Below are 26,894 nucleotides of genomic sequence, written 5' to 3'. Positions count from 1 at the left end.
CTTTTTATGATCGCTCACATTTAGGGCTGCCTGTCTTTTTATTGGCTAATTTCTCCTGTCCTACTCAAGTGCCACTTTGCCATCTTTCTCTATAAAAGCCAAACTTTATATTAGCCTGAGCGGAATGTTAAGGTAGACATTCCATTGTGTCCTCTCCCCGTACCTATCGTGTTATAGACTTAAAGTTAAGTAATTAGGGATGATATGGTGTTTTGGAGTAAGTGTACCACCTACCACAACTTCATGGACAGTTCCATAATATCAGTATTTACCCTAGTATCTACATATTAAAATTAATGTAATTAAAGGGATCATCTAAGGTAGCCTATTGATAAGGGATTATCTTCATTGTAAAGTTAATCTAAGTAATTTTGTTTAGTTTCTACATAGAAGGTGCCCTTATTGATTATTTTAGGGTGAATTCATTTTTCTTCCCTGTCGCTTCTTCATTACCGTTCTTTCCTTTGGGTGTGTTTTAACTAGGATTATTCTATCAGTTCTCATGTTTGACATGAGGAGAATCTCTTCATAAGGCTGATAATAGAGAGAAACATTAACAGTAGTTACTGTGAATGGTGAATTATGGACTGAAAAGAACTTCTTATGTGAGAAGAGATGGTGTACCAAGAAGAGTGTAAAGTTTCAGTTTCTGTTCATTGCATTTAAAACATTAGCATTTTCTCTCTGATTGTCATTCCTATTTTTTGTTTATTCTGATTAGCATATTTTACTGTAGAAGGTGATTAATGTATCTTTTTGGGTAGGAGAAGAATCACAAAGGCAATGGATATGATTTTTATTGGCTAAGGCTGGGAAGGTCAGGTGAACCAATCAAAAAGTTGGGAAGTAGAGAAAGGATCTGTGATGTTTCAGGATGCCATATTAACAAGTTATCCCTGTCTTAACTACAACTTGCAGTAACGTTTATGTGGATATGAAATCCATTTCCAATAAACTATGGAAGTACAATCGCTATCGCTACATCATGACTTATCACAAGAAGCCTTGGCTGCCACCACCTTTCATCCTGCTGAGCCATGTGGGACTCCTCCTTCGCCGTCTTTGCCATCATCGAGCTCCAAACGACCAAGACGAGGGTGATGTTGGATTAAGTAAGTTTTCATCGGTGGGGCACTGGGATGAGAGTAAGAGTGGAGATCCAACGTGAAGACACGCTGGAACATTGTCAGTTAAATTCCGGGCACAGGATGCAAGGCTCTCGGACTTCACTGATGATCGAGTGTCTGCTAAGGACTTGGGTCTAAGTAAATAGAGGACCTGCATCTGAGTAAATACATTGATTCCATCATGTGGTTGTAGTACGTTTGCCAAGATTAACCGATACTTCGAAAGAAAGAAATGGGTAGGGACAAAATTTCCCCGTAAGTGTGCAAAGGCTTTCTGTCGCCTAGAAAACCTTGTTTTCTCTGCTTACTTGGAAAGGCATTAGAATAACTCCTAGGGAGTAGTCACAGTGACCCAGACTCATTTCCCTGTTGTGGAAGACAGGATTGACATGGAAAGGGATTACAAAAGGTCTTGTGGAGTAAGGGGGGAAGAGATAAGACAGCTTCACTTGTTAACCAGAGTCCTGATTCTCTGGTTCTCTAATCTACTGAGAATGGAGGTGATTCTGTATGAATGTTTCATTTTTCAAGAACAATTCAGGATGTGGAAATGTGGATTCTCATTTTTATATTTTTCTTTACTTTTCTCATGTATTTATGTATTTATTTATTTTGCAGTGCTTAAGTCTACATATTTTGAGAATCTCCTAGTTAATTTTGCTGATGCGTATCTTAACCTGAACGATATGACTGTCACACTAACTGTGATAATAGAACATTTCTTTTGCGGTTTTGCAGATCTTTTGGTAGTTCCTTTCAAGCAATTTCACAATTGGTGCCATGCCCATTTTTAGATAGTCCCTGAATATAAAGGAAACGGGTGGCATAAATCCACAATCCTTTATATCAATCCCTAAATCCAAAATACGCTTGAAAATGGAAAGCTTTTTTTCCCCCTTCTTACGTTAGAGACTCATTGGGATAAAAGAGGCTGATGGAACTAATGTGAAGCCATTCATTGTCTTTATCCCTTGTAGTGTGAATATTCATTGATTTTGCTGCAGAAATAATGTGTTGGATTTTCGGGTACTGCCCTAGCCTCAGTTAGGTATTTTACTGCATTTATTGTATATGTACTGTATTACCTTTCTAAATTGAGAAAAGGAAAATTCTGAATTCTAAAACACACTTGGTTCCAGGAGTTTCAGATAATGGATTGTGCACTATTTATACATTTCTATGGGCTTTTAGGGGGACAGGTGTCATTACAAGGTTGATAGGATGATATGCTTTTCTTCTTCCTGGTAATTGGCTCAGTGAAGTCTTTTTCTCCTCTTGAGTCACTTCGGAGATTTATTTTTCTTTTCCATCCGCTGCCCCCCAAGAGATTCAGCCTTTATAAGGAAGCCAAAGCACAAATGAAGTTAATTTAAAGGTTTATAATGATACTCTAAATTTTAGGCTTCTAACAGAGAGCCGTCCCAGGCCTGTCCGTGAACCTGCTGCAAGTTAACAGTAGAATGTGGACCACCTGAGAGATCCTGGAATTGGCTGGGGTTCGGCCACATTTGGGGCTTGCCTTCATCTGGGCTTATAGGGTGATTCCGGTATATAACGAAAGTAAATTTGCCGAAGCATGGAGGTGTGTTCATTCTGACTTCCGGAAAATTCTTGAATTTTTCTGAAACTTCTTCCCATCCTGTTTTGAAGATCGTTTGCATTTGGGGCTGCAGTGCCACCTGGCGGAGAGTGACAAGAACGCTCCACACATGCAGGCTGCACCTGTCACTGGGATTGGTCCTTGGGTTGTTTGCTCTTAGGAATCCACAGAAAGATTAAATCATAACAACTGTAAAGTTCCTCATTCTTAAGAGATTCTTTGATGCAGACAGGCATTTAGAGTTTGTGAGTGAGGATACTGTATTTTTTTTTTTTTTTTTAGTTCTGAGAGATTCTTTCATGCCATAAAATCAATATTTTTGCCTATTTTATTGGAAAATAATGGAATGTTTGCATTTCTAATAAGTTTGAGGGAACTCTATTTTTTTCCCTAAGTTAAGTGATACCACTGAAGGAAGAGAATGCACCAATTTTTACCCTTTTTGCAAAACCATTTATATATTTTCCAAGTATTAGAAACCTGCTCAAGAGCTAATGTATTTTTCTGTTAGATCAGAGTGAGAGCCAAGGTGGTAGATGGAAAGTGATCATCAAAGTCTGACACAGAATTGTTTCATAATATCATGAAGTGATGTGTCTTTTTGTGAGTTAATTATAATTATGTCAAGGAAGGTGGACAGCCTCAGCCACTGACTGGCAATAATGTTTCTGTTTCTAGTAGAGTAACTTAGTCCCATTTACCCGTGAACAACATTGGGGTGGGGATGTCAGCCCCCTGCATGGTCAAAAATCAGTATATAACTTTTGAATCCCCCCAAACTTTACTGAAAGCCTTTCGTTGACCAGAAGCCTTATAACATAGTTAATTAACACATACCGTGGATATTATATGTGCTATATACTGAGACTTATAATAAAGCAAGCTGGAGAAAGGAAAAGGTTATTAAGAAAATCTTACGGGAGAGAAACATTTACAGTATTTAGCAAAAAATAGTATTTACTCTTTACTGAGAAAAAAAACCCACGTGTAAGTGAACTTATGCAGTTCAAACCATGTTGTACAAACTCAGTGTAACAACATGAAACTTTCTTACACTTGCTGGATTAATTTAACAGTCTTGGACTTCATCTAACCTTGATTTTAACCTACAGGTTACTTATTGTCATTTTGATAGACAAAACAGTTGGCAGAGGAGGGGGAGACAACCAGATTCTTTACCCATATGCATATAAATGTAGCAGATTTTTGTAAATGGGTAGAGACATTCTAACCTAGGAGCATATTGAACAGAGTGTCTGTTCCACATGAGTCCTGTTCAAATTCCCATGCCTGTTTATACAACAAATAGGCAAGATCCAATTCTGGTGTTTCTATTTGTTTCTACACACTGCCTCTCCATTAATATTAAGAATTTGGTGTGATAGAGCAGCAAAGTTTTATCACGCGAGCTCCAGTTCATCGAGTTTTCAACCCAAGTGGAAGAAAAGCCCCACCTACTCAGTATCAGCTTCCTGTTAAAGGCAAATTACGATTTTTTTTTTTTTTAATGTGCCATACTTATTTACACAGAACTCTACCTGAGTGAGGAGGATCTGAAGAGACTTCACGACTTTGAAGAACAGTGTGTGGAAATATACTTCCACGAGAAGATGGAAAGACTGAATTACAGCTGTGAGGAACGAATCCGGGTCACCTCAGAAAGGTAAGAGATACATGTTTTTTCCAGCCCCCCAAACCTGATTCTACTAAAATGTCCAAAGAAGTAGAAAGATGTATTTTTAAAACCCAGAAGTTTAGATTCTCTAAACATTTTTTTTTTGTCAGTGTGTAATATTTATGGAATTGACGTGTATTCCTTGAGGACCTACTATGTGTGTTCCAGACGCTCTTCCATCCACCAGTGATAAATGATGAAGAAGAGACAAGAGTCCCTGCCTTTGTAGGACTTGTGTTCTGGTGTGTGCAGGCAGACCAGTAAGAGGGCGGGGGTGAAGAACACATAAGAAACAAATACAAATATGTAATTCGATGTCAGACAGTTAAATAGAGATGAAGAAAAATAAAGTTGCGTAAGGGAATAGAAAATGACGTTGGGGAGGGGTCTGCCAGAGTTGGGGGTTGGGTTGGACTCCTTGGGGTAGTCTGGGGCAGGGAGGTCACTGCGGAGTCGCAGAGGGGGGACCTGAGAGGGGAGGGCCAGGCAGAGACACCCAGGGGGATGGCACACCTGATCGAAGGAACAGCAAATGCAGGTGCCTGAGGCAGCAAGGTGCGTCCATGAGCAGCAGGTAGGACTGGAGAAGGTCGAGGGCTGCGTCCTGGTTGCACTGGGGAGATGAGGACAGGTGAGGTTCTCTTGTTTTGCTTTCGTATGGAGATAACAAAATAAATGCGTGTGGTCCTGGAAATGATTCACCAGCAAGGGAGAAGCTGCAGAAACAGGAGGGAGGAGGTGATTTGCTGAAGTGCGGTCCCCGAGGAACGGTTTACTGCAGGCCCTGGGCATCTCCCTCAAACAGGGCACCCGGAGAGAGTACGGCCAGTGTTCAGGAGGATGCGGGCACACAGCTGTCGAGGCCAGGGGACCATCTGATGGTGCCTGTGGGTATGTGTGATTTGGGGGGTCCGTGCAGGGAGGCCACTGAGAGATTTGAGGAAAGAGAAAATGTATTGGAGAAAGTGAACATGTTCAGAAACTGTGGGATCAAAGCCATCATGGCTGTACTGATAATTGTGCATACATGGCATTGTGTTAAAATATGGAAGACTGCATTGTTATATGCATTAAAAAAAAAAAACAAACAAACACAGAATTGTTTTTATAACCAAAGCAAATTGACAGAAGTTAAAGGCGTTCCTTCATTTTCAAATATACACGGACCTGGCTATAAAATGTTACACCTGGGGCACCTGGGTGACTCAGTCAGTTAAGCATCTGACTTTTGATTTTGGTCCAGGTCACGATCTCACGGTTTGTGGGTTTAAGCCCCGCGTTGAGCTCTGCGCTGACAGCATGAAGCCTGCTTGGGATTCTCTCTCCCTCTCTGTGTGCTCCTCCCTGCTCATTCTCTCTCTCCCTCTCTCAAAAAATAAATAAACAGTTAAAAAATAAAATGTTAAAAAAATATTTTTTTTAATGTTTATTGAGAGACAGAGAGAGACAGAACATGAGCGGGGAAGGGGCAGAGAGAGGGGGACACAGAATCTGAAGCAGGCTTCAGGCTGTTAGCAGTCAGCACAGAGCCCGATGTGGGGCTCAGACTCATGAACCGAGAGATCATGACCTGAACTGAAGTCAGACGCTCAACCAACTGAGCCACCCAGATGCCCCAAAATAAAATGTTATACCTAATAATGCATGTATTTTTTTCTGATATCCAAATGGATAGAAAGTGAATCCTTCATTGAATTACACAAAGAACTCTGTAAATGGTTCACTATGGGTATTTCTGCACTTTTTTTTAATGTTTATTAATTTTTTGAGAGATAGAGACAGAGAGTGAGCTGGGGAGGGGCAGAGAGAGGGAGACATAGAATATGAAGCAGGCTCTAGGCCCCGAGCTGTCAGCACAGAGCCCAGCGTGGGGCTAGAACTTACAAACCATGAGATCATGACCTGAGCTGAAGTCAGATGCTCAATCAACTGAGCCACCCAGGTGCCCTTTTCTGCACTTTTCAAATGATACCATGTTATGTAGATATGTACTTAGGTGGCTGATTGAATTTCAGACCAAATTTTATATTGAGAACAAAATATCAAATAGAATTGGGTTTTGAGCCCAGAAAATTTTATTTTCCTTAAATAATATCTTTAGGCCGGAGCTTGATGACCCTCTCTTACCTTGTTCCTCTTCTTCACATTCTGCCTCCATTATCGATATGCTCACTGAGTTCCATGGGCCAGCCTGGCTCTCAATCTTCTAGAAGACACATACCCAGATAGGAGTTTATAGAGCCAGGACGAAGGCCTGCGTCTGCCATTTGCTAGCTCTATGTAAATTGGGCCAATTTACTCTGGGTCTTTGTTTTCTTATTTGCAAGATGTACACAAAAATAGATATACCCCTTAGAGGTGTTGAGGGTTACATGAGGTAACACAGATGGACTGTGTGGCAGAGTGCTGGTCAATAGTAAGGATATGATGCAAGTAAAACTAGGCTCTGGGGTGCTCAGATGGCTCAGTTTGGTCAAGCATCTGACTTCAGCTCAGGTCATGATCTCACAGTTTGTGGGTTCAAGCCCCGCGTCGGCATCGATGCTGACAGCTCGGGCCTTGGAGCCTGCTTCCGATTCTGTGTCTCCCTCTCTCTCTGCCCCTGCCCTGCTCACACTCTGTCTCTCTCCGTCTCAAAAATAAATAAACATTTTTAGAAAGGCTCTAAAAAGCTATGAGTGTGATTTCTTTTTAAATACATCTTAACAGGGGCACCTGGGTGGCTCAGTCGGTTGAGCCTCCGACTTCGGCTCAGGTCATGATCTCACAGTTTGTGGGTTTGAGCCCCGCGTCGGGCTCTGTGCTGACCTCTTGCTCAGAGCCTGGAGCCTGCTTCAGATTCTGTGTCTCCTTCTCTCTCTGCCTTTGCCCCGCTCATGCTTTGTCTTACTCTGTTTCTCAAAAATAAATAAATGTAAAAAAAAAAAAATTAAAAAAAATACATCTTAACAGAAGACCATGGGGGAGGGGAAGAACAAAAAAGTTAGAGAGGGAGGGAGCCAAACCATAAGAGACTCTTAAAAACTGAGAACAAACTGAGGGTCGATGGGGGCGTAGGTGGGAGGGAAAAGTGGGTGATGGGCATTGAGGAGGGCACCTGTTGGGATGAGCACTGGGTGTTGTATGGAAACCAATCTGACGATAAATTTCATATAAAAAAAATAAATACATCTTTTCTTTTAAACCTTCAAAGGGGAATAAATAGATAAGATGACCTCACTGCCCTAGGCTATGAATGAGGACAAGGTCATGGAGAGTCCCTTACTTTATACTATAAACTAAGGAAGGATTTTTAGGTGGTCAGATATGGGCAGATTTACTTTCTAGGCAGATTCCCTCAGTTACAGTGTGGATTTAAGGTGTCAGAATTGGAAATATGGAGGCCATTTGAGAGACTGATGCAGCAGGAGGATGAGTCCCAAGGGCTAGCCAAAGTAGCCATGATGGGGTTGAAAGGAGGTGTCTTAGTCTGTTCAGACTGTAGAGTGAAGTACTATAGGCTGGGTGGCTTGTAAGCAGCAGAAAGTTACTGCTTACAGTTCTGGAGGCTGTCCAAGATCGGCGTGCCAGCACGGTGTGGGTGACAGTCCCCTTCTGGGTTGTAGACTCCATGTTGTATCCTCACATGGTGGCAGGGGTGAGGGAGCTCTGTGGGTTCTCTTTTATAAAGCCACGAATTCCATTCATGAGGGTTCCACCTTCCTGACCTAATCACCTCCCAAAGGCCCTACCTACTAATATCATCACTTTGGGGGGTTAGAATGTCAACCTGAATCTCAGGGACACACAAACATCCAGACTGTAGCAGAAGGGATGAACGAAGACACGTTTAGAAAGGGCAGTTGATGAGGGGAGTTAGGGATTGGACATGCAGCCGAGGGAGAAGGTGGAGTCGAGGATGACTCTCAGATCTGTAGCGGGGGTAATTAGGTGAAAGGTGGCACCATCATGATTGAAAAAAAAATGTGCAAAAGACACGGGGAGGGGGGCAAGTGATGAGTTTTAGCTTTGTTGAGTTTTAGCTTTAGCTTTGTCAAGTTTTAGTTTTGTGGATTCTTATGGCACATTTAGCCAGAGATTTCTGGGAGGTTTTAGATGTGAGGGTAGGAAGTCCTGGGGTAAAGATTGAACTGGACAGGGAGATTTGGGAGTCACCTGCCCCTTGTGAGAAAATAAAACCATGACCTAGGAAGTGAGTATGCCCAGGAAGCAAGAAGAGTAAGGAAACTCAGGGGGGTGAGGGTGGTTCCATGAGGGGGGCCCTGACAGCTGTATAATGGACAAGGAATAGGAGCTCATGGAGAAAACGAGCTAGAATCTATCAGAGGAGAATAGGGACAACAAGGAAATGGTAGTGTTGTGAGCCAAATGAATATGGCGTGAAAACCTGAGAAGCAGACACTTATGGACAATTAATTCAATGATGGTGGTGGTGGTGGTGGTGGTGGTGGTGGAAGTAAGCCTAACACTATTAGTCATCATGTACCATTATATGCTTCTTGGTTGTTTCCCTTGAGATTTGCGTAGAGAAGGATTAGAAGCTAGATGGGTATGTGGCTTCTGAAAACTATTCCAGAGGCTTCCATGGGCTCTAGAATTCGATTATGGAGGCCCGGGTTTTCAGAACATCATCCACCGATTTTCCCTGTTGACAGAGCTGCCTCAACAGCCCTTGTTTACACGGCTGGCCTTGTTGCGGTAGCCCCTGGGGAGCTTGCCACAGAGGTATGGGAGGGAGGGAAGAATACTTTCCCGAGATAGCCGAGCCAATAGTTTGAAAAGGGAGGGAAATGAGATTAGGAGGGGATTTGCATGGGCCCTTACCCGTAAAGAAGAGATCACCTATCTATCTACTTACAGAATTCAGTGAGTTGTGATACTAGAAAAAGAGAAGTATTAAGGGCTGTTTTATGTCTTCCTTTACTGGAAAACTGGTTATTTTTGACCCTAGTGCTATAAACCAGCACTTCCGTCTCTCTGTTCTATGGGGTACTAGTTAATTGGGTATTTTTCCATATTAAGCATGTTATATTTGGGAAATACTACATTTTATTTTGTTTTTTTTTTTTTTTAAAGTTTTTGTTTAGATTTTGTTTAAAGTTAACATATAAGGTAATATTGGTTTCAGGAGTAGAAATCAGTGATTCATCACTTACGTATAATACCCAGTGCTCATCACAAGTGCCCTCCTTTAATGCCTGTCACCCATTTAGCCCATCCCCTGCCCACCTCCCTTCCAGTAACCCTCAGTAGTTCTCTACAGTTAAAAGTCTCTTATGGTGTGCCTTCCTTTTTTTCTATGTTCATTTGCTTTGATTCTTAAATTTCACACATGAGTGAAATCGTATGGTATTTATCTTTCTCTGATTTATTTGCCATCCACATCATGGCAAATGGCAAAATTTCATTCTTTTTGATGGCTGAGTAATATTTCATTGTATATATATTCAACGTCTTCATTATCTGTCATCGTTTGATGCACATTTGGGCTCCTTCCATAGTTTGGCTATTGTTGATAACGCTGCTGTAAACATCGGGGCACAGCCCCTTCAAATCAGTATTTTTGTATCCTTAGGGTGAATACCTAGTAGTGCAATTGCTGGGTCATAGGGTAGTTCTATTTTTAACTCTTTAGGAACATTCATACTATTTTTCAGAGTGGCTGCACCAGTTTGCATTCCCACCAACTGTGAGAGGGTTCCATTTTCTCCACATCCTTGCCAACGTCTGTTATTTCCTGTGTTGTTAACTTTAGCAATTCTGGCAGGTGTGAGGTGGTAGCTCATTGTAGTTTTGACTTGTATTTCCCTGATGATGAGTGATGTTGAGCATCTTTTCATGTGTCTGTTAGCCATCTGGATGTCTTCTTTAGAAAAATGCCTATTCATGTCTTCTGGCCATTTCTTAATTGGATTATTTGTGTTTTGGGTGTTAAGTTTGATAAGTTCTTTGTAGATTTTTGGATATTAACCCTTTGTCAGACATATCATTTGCAAATATCTTCTCCATTCTGTAGGTTGCCTTTTAATTTTATTGATTGTTTCCTTCACTGTGCAGAAGCCTTTTATCTTGAAGTCCCAATAGTTTGTTTTTGCTTTTGCTTCCATTACCTCAGGAGATGTGTCTAATAAGAAGTTGATACGGTTGATGTCAAAGAGGTTGCTGTCTGTTTTCTCCTCTAGGATTTTGATGGTTTCCTGTCTCACATTTACATCTTTCATCCATTTTGAATTCATTTTTGTGTGTGGTGTAAGAAAGTGGTCCAATTTCATTCTTCTGCTTGTTGCCCCAGTCTTCCTGGTGCCATTCGTTGAAGAGACTCTCTTTTTTTCCATTGGATAGTCTTTCCTGCTTTGTCAAAGATTAGATGACTTTATAGCTGTGAGTCCATTCTGGGTTTTCTATTCTGTTCCATTGATCTATGTGTCTGTTGTCGTGCCAGTGCCATCCTGTCTTGATCACTACAGCTTTGTAATGTAGCTTGAAATCTGGAATTATGATGCCTCCAGCTTGGCTTTCTTTTTCAGGATTGCTTTGAGTATTCAGGGTCTTTTGTGGTTCCATACAAATTTTAGGATTGTATGCTTTAGCTCTGTGAGAAATGCCAGTGATGTTTGATAGGAATTGTATTCAATGTGTAGATTGCTTTGGGTAGTATAGACATTTTAGCTATGTTTGTTCTTCCAATCTATGAGCATGGAACATTTTTCCAGTTGTTTGTGCGTTCTTCAGCTTCTTTCATAAGTATTGTATGGTTTTCAGAGTACAGATCTTTTACCTCTGTGGTTAGGTTTCTTCCTAGGTATCTTATGATTTTTGGTGTAATTGTAAATGGGATCCATTCCTTGATTTTTCTTTCTGTTGCTTCATTATTGGTGTATAGAAATGCAACAGACTTCCGTATGTTGATTTCATATCCTGTGTGTCTGCTGAATTCATGTATCAGTTCTAGCAGGGTTTTTTTGGTGGAGTCTTTCAGGTGTCTACATAGAGTATCATGTCATCTGTGAAGAGTGAGAGTTTGACTTCTTCTTTGCCAATTTAGGTGCCTTTTATTTCTTTTTGTTGTCTGATTGCTGAAGTTAGGACTTCCACTACTGTGTTAAATAACAATGGTGAGAGTGGACATCCCTGTCTTGTTCCTGACCATAGAGGAAAAGATCTCGGTTTTTCCCTACTGAGGATATTATTAGCTGTGGGTCTTTGTATATGCCCTTTATGATGCGGAGGTATGTTGCCTCTATCCCTACTTTGCTGAGGGTTTTTATCAAGAATGGATGCTGTATTTTGTCAAATGCTTTTTCTGCATCTATTTACAGAATATTAATGTGGTGTATCCTGCTGACTGACTTATGAATGTTGAACTACCCTTGTGGTCCAGGAATAAATGCCACTTAATTGTGGTGAATAATTCTTTTAATGTACTGTTGGATTCAATTTGCTAGTATCTTATTGAGAATCTTCACCTCTTTATTCTGTAATTCTCCTTTTTTAGTGGGAACTTTGTCTGGTTTTGGAATCAACGTAATGCTGGCCTCATAGAATGATTTTGGAAGTTTTACTTCTATTTCTAGTTTTTGGAACAATTTGAGAAGAATAGGTATTAACTCTTCTTCAAATGTTTGGTAGAATTCCTCCGGGAAGCCATGTGGCCTTGGACTTTTGTTTGTTGGGAGATTTTTGATTGTCGATTCAATTTCTTTGCTGGTTTTGGGTCTGTTCAAATGTTCTATTTTTTCCTGTTTCAGTTTTGATAGTTTATGTATTTCTAGGAATTTAGATTGCCCAATTTGTTGGTTCATAGTATTCTCCTATAACTCTTTGTATTTCTGTGGTGTTGGTTGTGATCTCTCCTCTTTCATTCGTGATTTTGTTTATTTGGGTCCTTTCTCTTTTCTTGTGATAAATCTTGCTAGGGGTTTATCAATTTTATTAATTCCTTCAAAGAACCACCAGCTCCTAGTTTTATCCATCTGTTCTACTGGTTATTTTGTTTGTTTGTATGTTTCTATATAATTTATTTCTGCTCAAATATTTATATTTTCCTTCTTCTGGTGGCTTTAGACTTTATTTGCTATTCCTTTTCTGGCTCCTTTACGTGTAAGGTTATGTTGAGTATTAAAATTTAAGACTTTTCTTTATTCTTGAGGAGGACCTGTATTGCCATATAATTCCCTGTTATGACCATTTTTGCTGCATCCCAAAGGATTTGGAGTGTTGTGTTTTCATTTTCGTTTGCTTCCATGTATTTTTTTTTTTTTTCTTTACTTTCCTGGTTAACCCATTCATTCTTTAGTAGGATGTTCTTTAACTTCCATGTATTTTTGGTCTTTCCAAATTTTTTCTTGTGGTTCATGTTAAGTTTCATAGCATTGTGGTCTTAAAATATGCAAGGTATGATTTCAGTCTTTTTGTACTTGTTGAAGCCTTATTTGTGAGTCAGTATGTGATCTATTCTGGAGAATGTGCCATGGACACTTGGAATGAAATGTCCTGAATATATCTGTTAAGTCCATCTGGTCCAGTGTGTCATTCAAAGCCATTGTTTCCTAGCTGATTTTCTGCTAGATGATCTGTCCATTGCTGTAAGTGGGGTGTTAAAGTCTCCCTAATTTTCCCTTAAGTCCCAAATTTTCCTACCAAGTTTCTGTGGTGAGATCTGCTGCAAGCCTGATTTGTCTTCCCTTGTAGGTTAGGGACTTCTTTTCCCTTGCTGCTCTCAGGATTCTTTCCTTATCTCTGTATTTTACAAATTTTCTTGTATTATTATCAATGAGTTTCTTTATGTTTGTTACTAATTGATTTATGTATTTGGGTTCTTCCAAGTTGGGGCATAAATATTTACAATGGTTAGATCTTCTTGTTGGATAGACCCCTTTATTATGACATAGTATCCTTCCATATCTTTTGTCCAGTCTTTGGTTTAAAATCTAGTTCATCGGATAGAAGTATCACTACTCTAGTTTTCTTTTGACGTCGATTTGCGTGATAAATTGGTTCTCCATCCCCTCACTTTTAATCTGCAGGTGCCTTTAGGTCTAAAATGAGTCTTTTGTAGGCACTTTTTAAAAAACCCATTCTGATACTCTGTCTCTTTTGATTGGAGCGCTTAGCGCATTTACATTCAGAGTGATTATTAATAGATATGAATTTGGTGCCGTTGTATTTATTACCTGTAAAGTTGGTGTTTCTGGAGATGTTCTCTGTTCCTTTCTAGTCTTTGTTGTTTTTTGTCTTTCTTTCCCACTTAAAGTCCTCTTTAATATTTCTTTGAAGTTTATTTTTTTATTTTGAGAGAGAGAGAGAGAGAGAGAGAGAAGGCATGAGCAGGGTAGGGGCAGGGAAAGAGGCACAGAGAGAATCCCAAGCAGGCTCCATGCAGTCACTGTAGAGCCCGACATGGGGCTTGATCTCACGAATCGTGAGATCATGACCTGAGCTGAGATCAAGAGTTGGAGGTTTAACCAACAGTCATCCTGGCATCCCCTCCCCACCCCCTGCTTTTATTTCTTGCAGGGCTGGTTTAGTAGTAGTCACAAACTTTTTGTTTTTCTGGGAAACTCTTTTTATGTCTCCTTCTATTCTGAATGACAGCCTTGCTGGATAAAGTATTCTTGGCTGTATATTTTTCCATTCAGCACATTGAATATATCTTGCCACTGCGTTCTAGCCTACCAAGTTTTTGTGGTGAGATCTGCTACAAGCCTGGTTTGTCTTCCCTTGTAGGTTAGGGACTTCTTTTCCTTTGCTGCTTTCAGGATTCTTTCCTTATCTCTGTATTTTACAAATTTTCCTATGAAATATCTTGGTGTTGGCCTGCTTTTGTTGATTTTGATGGGAGTTCTTTTTGCCTCCTAGATTTGGATGTCTGTTTCCTTCCCTGATTTTTTTTTCCCTCTCTTTTTCTGGGACTGCTATGATACAAATGCGATTATGCTTAATGGAGTCACTGAGTTCCCCAGATCTACATTTGTGATTCAGTATTGTTTTTTCCCTCTTCTTTTCAGCTTCATTATTTTCCATAATTGTATCTTCTCTATCATGTATTCGTTCCTCTGCTTCTTCCATTCTTAGGGTCAGTACATCCAGTCAGTCTGACTAGTGTTTAGGTCTTTTATCTCTGTGGTAAGGGACTCCCTGGTGTTCTCCATGCTTTTCTCAAGGCTGGCTAGTATCCTTATGATTGTTGTTTTAAATTCTGGCTCAAGCATATTCCTTACATCTGTTTTGATTAGATCCCTGGCCATGACCTCTTCTTGTTCTTTCTTTTGGGATGAATTCCTCCATCTTGGCATTTTTGTCTAGGCCTCTGTCTTCTGTGTGTTAGGAAAGCCTGTTATGTTTCCTGCTCCTGAAAATAATGGCTATATTAAAGAGAGGTCATGTACTGCCCAGGGCCTGGGGCGTTAGGAAGTGTTTTTGGCGTATGCTGTGTGCACTCTGCTGTTGTGTTTTGGCTGCTCTTTCCCTCAGGTCAGTCTTCTGCAGAGTTTCTTCTTGTCTGCAGTAGGAAGTATTACCACCTTGTCCATTGTGCTCCAGGTTTTAACTAGGTGTGTTTTGGTCTCCTTGTTAAAAGAAGCTAGATCCTATTTCCCCTGTTGCTGAAACTTTGCAGCACTTTCTGGCAAGTAGACTTGGTGCATGTGGGAGGTTTGTGCTGGTCTTCTGGGGGAGGGGCCCGCTGCAGCTCTGCCTCTCTGGCACACTTGCCCTAGCTCGGAAGCACCTGCAGAGTGCAGGGGGCAGGGCTTCACGTAAGCAAGGCTCAAGCCTCCACCGTGGGTTTTGCGTCTCCGAAGTCTGTCCACGCTGATGGGAGGAGTGAACAGTGGCATCAGCCTGCTTTCACCCCAGAAGGGAGTTCGTGCTGCTGCTGTTCAGGAATCCCTCCCAGAAGACTTAACCATCTCCCCTCTTTTATCCCAGGCTTCTGTCAGATCCCTGCCTTCACCCTGTCTGTGTCCGAGCCCATCTGCCCATGTGGCAGCACAGTGCTCCTGTGTTTAATTCAGGCTTGCTGCTTGGGTTTCAGAAATCCAACTGTTAGAGACCCGGCACGGCAGGGACCCACCTTGATAATGGGGGGGGGGGGTGTTGCTGCGCCCTGGCAGGTTCCGGTTTGTCCCAGAAGGGCAGTTCCTTGAACATGCAGGGGCTTGGGGTCTGTGGTAAAGTGCAGCAAAAAGGCGGCATCCGGGTCAGGCAGGCATCTCTGCTCGTATGCCGATGAGCAGGGCGGCTCGGTGGTGCCTCCTGGCTCTTTCGTTCCCAGAGAGGCAGTGCTGCCTCTCCCAAATGCACTCGACGAAGGGGGACTTTCTCTCCCAGGGTGACCCAGGGGATACTCAGAAACCACTGTCTGCTTCGGGCCTCTGCCCTCCTCCACAGGAGCACCTCTGTGCCTGCCAGGCTCCACCCTGGCCATGCCACAGACTTCTCAAACTTCAGACTGAGCTCCGCTGCCTTGTAAAGACTTGTGATAATCAGCCTCTCTTGCTTTCCCCGTCAGTGGTTACGGGGACGTGTTTTTTCTGGTGCAATGCCCTGTGTTCTAGTCTCTTTCTCTCTCTTTCTATCTCCTGTCCCTGACCGCAGCTCCCTTCCCTCTGCAGCTCTGGCAATTCTTCTCTCCCCCAAATCGTGTCTCTGTACCTCCTGCCTTCCATGATGTGGCCTCTTTTGCTCCTCAGATAGATTTCCTGGGTGTTCAGAATGATTTGATATTTAGCTAGCTGCATTTGAGGGACAAGGCAAGCACAGGGTCCTTCCTACGACGCCACCATCTTACCTGGAAGGGCTGCATTTTAAAACAAGCCACATGGCGACTCAGTAGAGTTACCACTTAAGCAGGTCCTGTCAGTATTGTGCTGTGAAACCTTACTGAGGAACATCTGTGAATACCTCCCAGCGTGGGAAACTTTGGTGTAATTTGTTTAACCCTTCCTAGGCCTCAAAGGCCCCCGTGAGAACTTTGTCTAGATCCCCGATGAGTTGCCCAGAGGTGCCAGAGTGCAGGGGTTAATGCCACTGGATGTGGAGTCAGACCGTCTGGGTTTGAAGCCTCCCTCTATCCCCAACCATTTGACCGGCTCCACCTCTTTTATGAAAAGGATAAAAGTAATGCCTACATTATAGGGTTGTTATGCAGATTAAATAAAATAATTATGTAGAGTCTTTGTAAAGTGCCTGGCACATAGTGAGCACTCGGTAAATATTACGATTATCATGATGGCTATAATTATACTTCTTATAACCTTATTTTATTAAAACATCTTGTTCAAAGACCCACAGTTAAACAATAACCATACCGGCCTTCGCTTGGGGAAGGAAAAAAAGAAAAAGAGAGGGAGAGAGCCAAACCATAAGAGACTTTTAAAAACTGAGAAGAAACTGAGGGTTGATGGGGGGTGGGAGGCAGGGGAGGGTGGATGATGGGCACTGAGGAGGGCACCTGTTGGGATGAGCACTGGGTGTTGTATGGGAAAAAGTTTGGCAATGAATTTTATATTAAAAAAAAAAAACCTTGCACAGGGGAAACTAAACTTATAAGAATTTATGTTACATGTAAGAACGACTGAAAGTTTAGATTAAATTAATGCAGTTGGTGGCTGAGGAATATAATCAAAATATGTTTCACAGGACATAATGCTTTGAAATAAACAGTGCCCATAAAAGCAAGAGGACCCGACGTGAGGGTGACCAGGTTATTTGTCTAACAGGTCTCTATTGTAGCGTGTTACCTGTCGCCGTGAATGGTTGCTGGCTTCTATTGTATCCGTTCGATGGGACTGCTGCTAATGGAACTTAATGAGCCTCCATTACCGCTGTTCAGACTGTACTGTTTTTGAATCAGATGAAACAGTGCGCTAGATGGAGAGGCTCTAATTAAGCATATTTGGAAAGGGATATACATATATTTTGTGCTCTTTCCCTCATCATCCCTGCCAATTCTAGTTTTGCAGGCTCCAGAGGGTCAGGAAGCATTTATGAAGCCTCTATTGAGTTACAGAAGTTGAATTCTATAGCAGAAGTAAGAAAGAGAGGGGTCCACCCACATGTAATAAACACAGAAAATACCACCCTCTTTATTGTTTAATTCCTATCTGCTAAGCTCCCAGAAAGAAGTGGAGGATGTCTCGATCCATGTGACTTGAGGTATATTCTAGAGAGGGAAAGTCTCACACTATTTTGGCAAGTGCTTGTTGCACCCGAATGCTAAATTCTCCATAGTATAATCACTGCTTCTTCCAGTCCCCACATAAAACTGGGGATCATTTTTTTTTTAAGTTTATTTATTTATTTTGAGAAGGAGAGAGAGAAAGATGCAGGGGGAGAGAGAGAGAGAGAGAGAGAGAGAGAGAGAATCCCAGGCAGGCTCTGTGCTGATAGCAGGTGCAGGGATTGATCTCATGAATCATGAGATCATGACCTGAGCTGAGATCAAGAGTCAGATGCTTAACTGGCTGAGCCACCCAGGTGTCCCTCCTGGGGATCATTTTTAATTCATGCATATGGTCGTGTCAGCCATGAAATTGGATAAGATTCCCTCCCTTGCTGGTTTTTTTTTTTTCTTTAACTTTATTGACTGATTGAGATCAAGAGAGAGAGAGATTGATTATGAGTGAGTCAGGGAAGGGCAGAGGGAGAGAGAGAATCTTAAGCAGGCTCCATGCCCAGTATGGAGGCTGACATGGGACTCGATCTCATGACCATGAGATCATGACCTAAGCCAATATCAGGGGTCAGACACTTAGCCAACTGAGCCACTCAGGCACCACTATTTTATTTCTGTTTATCAAAGATTTTCATTATAGAGAATTTGCTCAGAATATTCGCTTATCCAAATAAAAGAATAAAACAGGGAAAGAAAAGAAAGAAAATATGTCATAAGCCAGAGCCCACTCTGAAAATGTTGTTCTTTTTTCCATTTTGTCATATATGTATGTATGTATGTATGTGTATATGTACTTTTTTTTTTTTTTAGTTAAAATTATACAAGTTTGGGGGCACCTGGGTGGCTCAGTCAGTTAAGTGACCGACTTCGGCTCAGGTCATGATCTTGCAATTCGAGGGAGCCTCACATCGGGCTCTGTGCTGACAGCTCGGAGCCCGGAGCCTGCTTCCGATTCTGGGTCTCCCTCTCTCTCTGCCCCTCCCCCACTTGCACTCTGTCTCTCAAAAACAAAGAAACTTAAAATAAATAAGTAAATAAGTAAGTAAATAAATAAATAAAATGATACAAGTTTGTATTTTACTCCCTTCCCCCCTTACACATCCAAAACGTTTCTTCAATAAGTAAAAACATTATGTATAAACATAATTTTACATTTACTTTTGCTTGACTTACAAAGTGTTTATATCAAATTTAAAAGTGTACAACAGAACATAACAACATCCCATCCCCATGCCTACCATCAGAAATAGCCAAAGGAAATTACTATTAACAATGTAAACATGATTTTAACGGCTGCATGATATTCTATCTCGTAATGTAGAGAATATCTCTATCACCTTTAGCATAGTGAAATTATAGCCTCTTTATGTACATTGCCTAATTGAACGGCCCAGTGTGGCATCCTTGTCCCCATAGAGTTATTTTAATCATTTGCGAGGCTAAAAAAATGTTGTTACAGTGTAGATGAGCTCATCGTTGTTTTCATTTCCATTTCTCTGCATACCTAATGAGTGTGAATATTTTACCATATGTCCTTATCTTTTATATTTTGTCTTTTGTGAATTGTCTGTTCACATCCTTTGGGTTCTTCTTAATTTTTTCTCCATAACAATTCATAAAAGTTTTGATTTATCGAAGGATACAAACACCTCATCATATTTGTTAGAATAATCTCCAACTTACCACTTATTTTGAAGTGTTATATTTTTATGTGTAGGAGTTTATTTTTTGTAACCAAGTCTGATACATTTTGTAATTTATTGTATTAATTGTTAAGCTTAGAAAGATGGAAGTAGTTTCCTAAGCTGCCATAATGAAGTACCAAAAATTGGGTGTCTTATAACAGCAGAAATTTGTTGTCTCACCATTCTGGAGGTTACAAGTCCAAAATCAAGAAGTTGGTAGGGGTAGGGCCATGCTTGCTCTGATGCCTCTAGTGGAGAATCCTTCCTTGCCTCTTCTGGCTTCTGGTGTTTACTGTCAATCCTTGGTATTCCTGGGCTTGTAGATGCATCACTGAAGTCCTAGGGTGGCTTTCTCCCTGTGTATATTCACATCATCTTCTCACTGTGTCCAGATTTCCCTTTTATACGGATACCAGCCATAGTGGCTTAGGGCCTACCGTAATGACCTCAATTCAACTTGATTATCTCTGTAAAGACCATGTTTCCAAATGAAGTCCCAACCTACAAGTTACTGGGACATTAGGACATCAACATATCTCTTTCTGGGGGCACAGAGTAAAACCCATCCCCATTTGGAGGTATTTATAAATATACAGATAATATTAACCAACATTTCCTTCATTCGTTCTGTCTCTAAGTCAATTAATACATTTAATTAGATTCGATTTGCAATTTACTTTTGACTCTTCCAGCTGAAAATGTCTTGTGCTGCTTTTACATGAATCCACGGCTAGACATCATAATGTTGGGTTAAAGTTTTCAAAATAATTTTAAAAATTTGGCTGAGGCTTTCTCTGAATGTAGGTCTCTTAGAATGGGTTTTGCTTGCAGCTTGGGAAGCCTATTTGAACTCTAGACTTGGATTTTCGTTGTTGTTGTTGTTTAAGATCTATAATTTTTTTTTTTTTTTTCTAATTACATACTTGATTATTCTGTTCCTCTCATTCTGGCTTCTTCCTCAAGATCTTTTTTCTGTATCCGAAGTAACATAGGGCTTGTCAGTAGGAGATATTCAGATGTTTGTCATGCAAATTAATGAATATATTAATGAATACAATAGGGCTGATGGATAGAACAATTGGAGGGATAACTAGCTGGAAATGTGGTTCTGAAATGTTAGAAATAAGGGCTAGAAATACAGATTTGTAGTGTTTCCTCATTGGGGAGCTAGTGGGAATTATAGGAGGGGGGGAGATCACCTGGGATGAGAAGGCAGAAGACTCACCTAACTTGGGGAAGCAGCTTAGGCTGAGGAGCCTCCTAAGGCTGGAAGTAGGATGGGAGAAGAACAAGGAAAGTTCTTCTTAGCTTAATGCGTTTATTGGTTTTCTCCGTCCCTTTACCATCAGGGTTACAGAGATGTACTTCCAGCTGAAAGAAATGAACGAAAAAGTGTCTTTTATAAAGGACTCCTTACTGTCCTTGGACAGCCAAGTGGGGCACCTGCAGGACCTCTCTGCTCTAACGGTGGATACCCTAAAAGTCCTTTCTGCTGTTGACACCTTACAAGAGGATGAGGCTCTCCTGGCCAACAGAAAGCATTCTACTTGCAGAAAACTTCCCCACAGCTGGAGCAATGTCATCTGTGCAGGGGTTCTAGGCAGCATGGAGATCTCTGGGGAGAAGAAATATCAGTATTATAGCATGCCTCCTTCTTTGCTGCGGAGCCTGGCCAGAGGTCAGCATACCCTGAGAGTACAGAGGGGACCCCTTCTTGAGATTACAGACATTCAGGGAAAGGCTTCAAATGTAAGAGATGAGCAGGAAAAGCAAGACACGGAAACTAGTGTAGTTGCTTCTGGAGTGTCCCTTTACACACAAACACACCCAAAGCATGGCCAGTTTCTTCTGGTCCCCTCTTATCTAAAGCAAGTTCCTTTTTCTGAGGAAATTGACTTGCCCCTGTTCAGACCATCTATGGAAGCAGGTATAGATGTGATGGCAACTGAACAGGTCGCCCAGAATGAGGTCCCTGTTCATCTGACTTGGCAGACCCCAGGTATCTCAGCTCAGGGCTCAGTGGCTGAACCCAAGGAACAGTACGAGTCAATTGCTCACACACCAGCCAGAGAAGACAAGGGGGAGCAAGTTCCACCCACTTTGATTTGCACACCAGCACCCACGCAAGTGACCTCCCTCCCTTCTCAAGCCGAGAGCATGCCAGTTGGAGGTGGATATGTGAACTGGGCATTTTCAGAAGGTGATGAAACTGGTGTGTTTAGCATCAAGAAAAAATGGCAAACCTGCTTGGCCTCCACTTGTAGCGGTGAGGAGAATGACCAGTGCCAGAAGCAGATCCGGGCCAGATCCCTGTCTGATAACTCATCAAGCTTGGCCCAGAGTAGCGATTGCTCAGAAGTGGGACCATGGCTGCCGCCAAACACATCCTTTTGGATCAATCCTTTCCGCAGAGATAGGCCCTTCACTCGGAGTCATAGTTTGAGATTCCACAAGGAGGAGAAACTGAAGATCTGTAGGATTAAAAGTAAGAAGTGATTTTATTTTTGTTAAAAAATAAACTATTAAATTCTATGCATGGCTATTATGTTTTAAAGGTCAATGATCTTTAACTACATTCTCATGCTCCCCATTCTCAGCTGTCTGTAAAACCAAATGGCTCCCTGTACAATCTTCGTAAACTTTTTCATGCAAATGCTTTCCTTTACAGATCTTTCAAGATCCTCAGAGATCAGGCAGTCAGCATGGATCAGGACAAAAATGCTAATCAAGGATAGGAGGTTGTCAAAGAAAAAGAAGAAAACACAAGGGCTACAGGTGCCAGTAAGTGTCTTTCATGTTATTGGCAGTAGAGGTAGTAGCCTATCTTTTTTTGGTTTCTCTTTATTGTAAAGTGCCAGGCACGCGAGAAAATAGCACTGTACTGGAAGGAGTGAAGATTTAAGAGTCATCAGAGTGGAAATGCCACAGCTCATTTATCAGCTCACATGCTGAAGGACACTTGTGTTATTTTCAGTTTTTGGCTATTCCAAACAAAGCTGTTATGAACATTTGTGCACAAGTCTTTGTGTGGACATATGTCTCAGTTTCTCTTTGGTAAATATTTAGGAGTGGAATGTCAGAGTCATATGGTGAGTATTTGTTTAATTTTAGAAGAAACTTCCAAACTGCTTTTCCAAGTGGCTGTGCCATTTTACATTCCCACCAGTTTCTGAGGAGTAGTTTATGAGTGTTTCGGTGGGGCACATTCTCACCAATCCTTAGTATGCTCCGTCTTTTTAATTTTAGCCATCATGGTGACTGTGTAATGGTATCTCACAGTGATTTCATTTGCATTTCTGTGGCGACTAGTGCCGCAAAGTATCTTTCCACATGCTTATTTGACATCCATATGTCTTTTTTGGTCACCTGTCTGTTTAAATATGCTACTTAAAAAATTGGATTGTTGAGGGGCACCTGGCTGGCTCAGTCAGTAGAGCATGCAACTCTTGATGTTGGGGGGTCATGAGTTCAAGCCCCACCTTGGGCGTAGAGTTCACTGAAAAAAAATTGGGTTGTCTTATTATTAAGTTGTCAGAGTTTTTTTCTAGATATAAGCCCCTTGTTGGATATATGTTTTATAAATATTTTCTCTTGGTGGCTTGCCTTTTGCTTTTTCATAAATGTACTTTGAAGTGCATACATTTTTTATTTTAATGAAGTCTCTTGCTTGTTTTTTTCAGTCTGTACTTTTTGCATCATGTTTAAGAAAATTTGCAAAACCCAAGATCACTAAGATTTTCTCTCATGTTTTCTTCTAGAAGTTTCATAGTTTTTGCTCTTATATTAAGTTCTAGCCCACTTTGAGTTAATTTTTGTATATGGTGATAGGTTAGGATTGAGGTTCCTCCCTTTTTTCTTTTTTCTCCCCCCCTTTCTTTCTTTGTCTCTTCTTTCTTCCCTTCCTTCCTTGAATACGAATATCAATTTTTTCTAGTATTTTCGGGTAAAAAGATTATATTTTTCCTATTGGGTTGCCTTGGCACCTTTGTCAAAAATTAATTGGCCATGTGTGTTCATAATATGTGTAGATCTATTTCTGGATATATTCTGTTCCATTTACCTATATGTCTATCTTTATGATAAAATTACAGTATATTGAATACTATAATTTTATATTAAATATTGAAATCACATAGTATAGGTCTGCTGAAGTTTTTCTTCCTTTTCAAAGGTTTTGTTTGTTTGTTTGTTGGCTATTCTAGTTTCTTTGTATTTCCACATATACTTAGAATCAGCTTGACAATTTTTACAGAGAAACTTGTTGGGGAGAGTAGAATTCTGTGAATCATCTTGGGGAGAATTGGCATCTTAACAGTAATGACTTTTCTGATCTATGAGCATGATATGTCTATTTATTTAGATATTCCTTAATCTCTCTCGGCAGCATTTTGTAGTTTTGGGTGTACAGTTCTTGCACATATTTTAAAAAATGTATCCATAAGTACTTAATATTTTTTACTTTATTATTAATGAAATTATAAAAAAATAATTTCTGATTATTTGGTGGTGGTATATACAAATATACTTTTAAAATATTTATTTTATCTTACAATCTTGCTAAGCTTATTAATTTGAGTAGATTTGTTGCTTCTGCAGACTTTTCTATATAAATGATCACGTTACGTACAAATGAAGATTGTTTTACTTTTCTTTCAAATCAGGATGTGTTTTATTTATTTTTCGTGCCTTATTACACTGGCTAGAATCTCTAGTTATAGACTGAATAAAAGTGGTAAAAAAAGAGTCCATTCCTTGTCAATGCTCTTAGGGGGAAAACATTTGGCTTTTATTAGTACATACAGTGTTAGCTGTAGCTTTTTATGTAGATGCCCTTTATCAAGTTAAAGAATTCCCTTCTGTACCTTGTTTTCTGAGAATTTTTATGTTAGTAGATCTCAGCGTTTGTCAAGTGCTTTTTCTGCACCTATTTATTTAAACAGATGGTTTTTCCTTCTTATTATGTTAATATAATTAATTGTATTGATTAGTTTTATAACATAGAATTACTATTTAGAATATTAAATCAACCTGGCTGCGATGAACCCTGCTTGATCATGATGTATTATCTTTTTTGTATGCTATATTTTGCTAAAATCTTAATAAGATTTTCTTGCATCTGTATTCTTGAAGAATATTTGTCTCTAGGTCTCTTTTCTTGTAATGTCTTTGGTTTTGGTATCAGGGTGATGCTGGGCTTACTGACTGAGTTGGGAAGTATTCTCTCTTCAGTTTTCTAGGTGAGTTTGTATAGAGTTGATACTATTTCAACTTTTATTATTTGGTAGAATTAACCAATGAAACCGTCTTTGTGGGAAAGATTTTAGCTACAAATTCAATTTCTGTAATAGAGGGCTATTCAGGCTATCTGATTCATCTGGAGTTTGCTTTATTTGTTTGTCTCTTTCAAGGAATTTGTCCATTTCATCTAAGTTGTTGAATTTATTGGCATTATAGTATTATAATATTCTTTTATTATCCCTTTATTGTCTAGGAGGTCCGTAGTGACATCGCTTCTCTCATTTGTCATATTTGAAATTTGTGTTTTTCTCTTCTCATTTCATGATCAATCTGGCTACTGGTTTATCTGCTTTATTGATCTTTTCAAAGAACCAGTTCTTGTTTTCATTGATTGTCTCTGACTACTATTCCATTGATTTCTGCTCTTTATTATTTTTTTTTGTTCTGTTTACTTTGGGTGTAATTTGCTTTCCACCCCCCCCCCCCCCTTAGTTTGTTAAGAAAGAAGCTTTGGTCATTGATTTGAGACTGTCTTTTAATACAGGTACTTAGTGGTATAAAATCCCCTTTAACCATTGTTTTAACTATATCCCACAAATTCCAATATGTTATGTTCACATTTTCACATTTTATTAGTGAATCTTTTTATTATTAGGGAGTCTTACTTCTGAGTTAGCATTCCATAGGACTTCACCTTTCCTGATCTTAATGTTCTGCCTCATTTTTCCGTATAATAACCTGGATGCATTTTTAAAAGCACCTCAGCTCTTTTTAGAATGAGAAGCTAAAGCAAAGAGATAAGTTTAAAGACAATTATGTAAAATTATCTTTTGCAGGAAGAGACTTAGCTTGGTAAAGATGACTCTTCTTTCAGGGAAAATGCTATGAGTTGCTGGAATCTTATGAAATATGAATTTGGTAGATTTATTTTTTGCAATGATTAAAATGACCAGAATTTAACTAGAAATTGCAACTGGGCTCAGGTACTAATAACTTGCATTTGTTTATTTCTTTGTATTTTGTCAATATACCTCATTTCTTCTCTGTCTCTGGTTAGTACATAAGGCAGCCACTATTGTTGGCTACCTGTTATTTTTTTAAAATTTATTTTAAATGTTTTATTTATTTTTGACAGAGAGAGAGAGAGGGAGAGGGAGAGAGAGAATGAGACAGAGCATGAGCAGGGGAGGGGCAGAGAGAGAGGGAGACATAGAAACTGAAGCAGGCTCCAGGATCTGAGCTGTCAGCACAGAGCCTGATGTGGGGCTCAAAACCATGAACCATCAGATCATAACCTGAGCCGAAGTCAGATGCTTAACCGACTGAGCCACCCAGGTACCTCTTGGCTACCTGTTATTTTAATGACAAAGGGAATGGGACTCACAGACATTTGTCCAAGTTCATGTAATGGACTCTCTACTGACTGAGCCAGCCAGGCACCCTTCAGGTTCACAAAACTGCTAAGTGACAAATCTAGTGTTCCAACACAAGCTCTTTTTACATCCAAGCCTTATTTTATTTTATTTTGTTTTATTTTATTTTGTTATTTTATTTTATTTATTATTTTTTTGCTCTGTGCCAGTGGTTCTCAAATTGTGGTCTCCTATGAGCAGTATTAGCGTTACCTGGAAACTTATCAGACATTCAAATTCTTTCTCCTTCTAGACCTACTGCGTCACAGATCTTGGAGGTAGGACCCCGTGATCTGTGGTTTAGCATAGGCTTGAGTGATTCTGATTTACACTCAAGTTTGACAACTGCTGCCCTCCCTCCCCCCCCCCCCCCCCCCCAGTTCTCTGTCATGGCCACATATAGTAATTACATGGGTGCTTATGTCCTGCCTGCATGGCTGATAGGAGTTTTCAAAGATTTCCAGGTGATTCTAAAATGTGAAGCCAATGTTAACAACCACTGCTGCTCACCATAGTCCCTCTCTGAGTCACATTAATGGCTCAAAATGTTTTCAGATTAATGTCACGATGTTCCAACAAGTGTCTTTCCCTCCAGGTCATAATGGTTGATACCTGCTCCCCAAACGACCAGTTGAATTCCGAGCCAGGAGAAAGTAACATCTCAGAAGAAGAGGAGTGCAGCAAGAACTGGCTTACGGTGTCCAAATATAGTCAGATAAGTATGTAACAGTCTTGACTCTAGTAGGAGTTTCCTCACACTACCCGCAGACCAGTGGTGGTCCCTAATGTTCTTCTAAGTGGAGATGAGAGAATGAGAGGGTGGCGACACCCATTGAGGAGAATAGCTCTTTTCGATTTTTAACTTTGATGAAAAGGACAAAATTTCCATTCATTTAATGGAATAGTTGTTGCGATCCAGGAAAGAAAAATTAAGGAGTAGATAGTCTCATACTCAGAGCTGTTAAACCTGGCTCAGAGAC

General features: G+C 40.4%; 1 protein-coding gene across 5 annotated transcripts in view; it reads left to right on the top strand.

The window, feature by feature from the left end:
• Positions 1-26,894, top strand: part of TRPM6 (transient receptor potential cation channel subfamily M member 6) — a 201,466-nt gene that overhangs the window by 142,912 nt on the left and 31,660 nt on the right. For all 5 annotated transcript variants that reach the window (XM_053907814.1, XM_019463591.2, XM_019463590.2 and 2 more), the window contains 5 exons: positions 919-1,112; positions 4,258-4,390; positions 20,614-21,749; positions 21,933-22,045; positions 26,510-26,633. In XM_053907814.1, coding sequence (XP_053763789.1) covers positions 919-1,112; positions 4,258-4,390; positions 20,614-21,749; positions 21,933-22,045; positions 26,510-26,633 — 1,700 coding nt within the window. The remainder of the gene's footprint in view (positions 1-918; positions 1,113-4,257; positions 4,391-20,613; positions 21,750-21,932; positions 22,046-26,509; positions 26,634-26,894) is intronic.

Source organism: Panthera pardus, unplaced genomic scaffold, assembly GCF_024362965.1.
Source record: "Panthera pardus isolate Hobbes unplaced genomic scaffold, ASM2436296v1 HiC_scaffold_20, whole genome shotgun sequence".
In the NCBI taxonomy this organism is placed as follows: domain Eukaryota; kingdom Metazoa; phylum Chordata; class Mammalia; order Carnivora; family Felidae; genus Panthera; species Panthera pardus.
The sequence above is the reverse complement of the archived record's forward strand: the minus strand, read 5'-3'. Positions and strand labels throughout refer to the sequence as shown.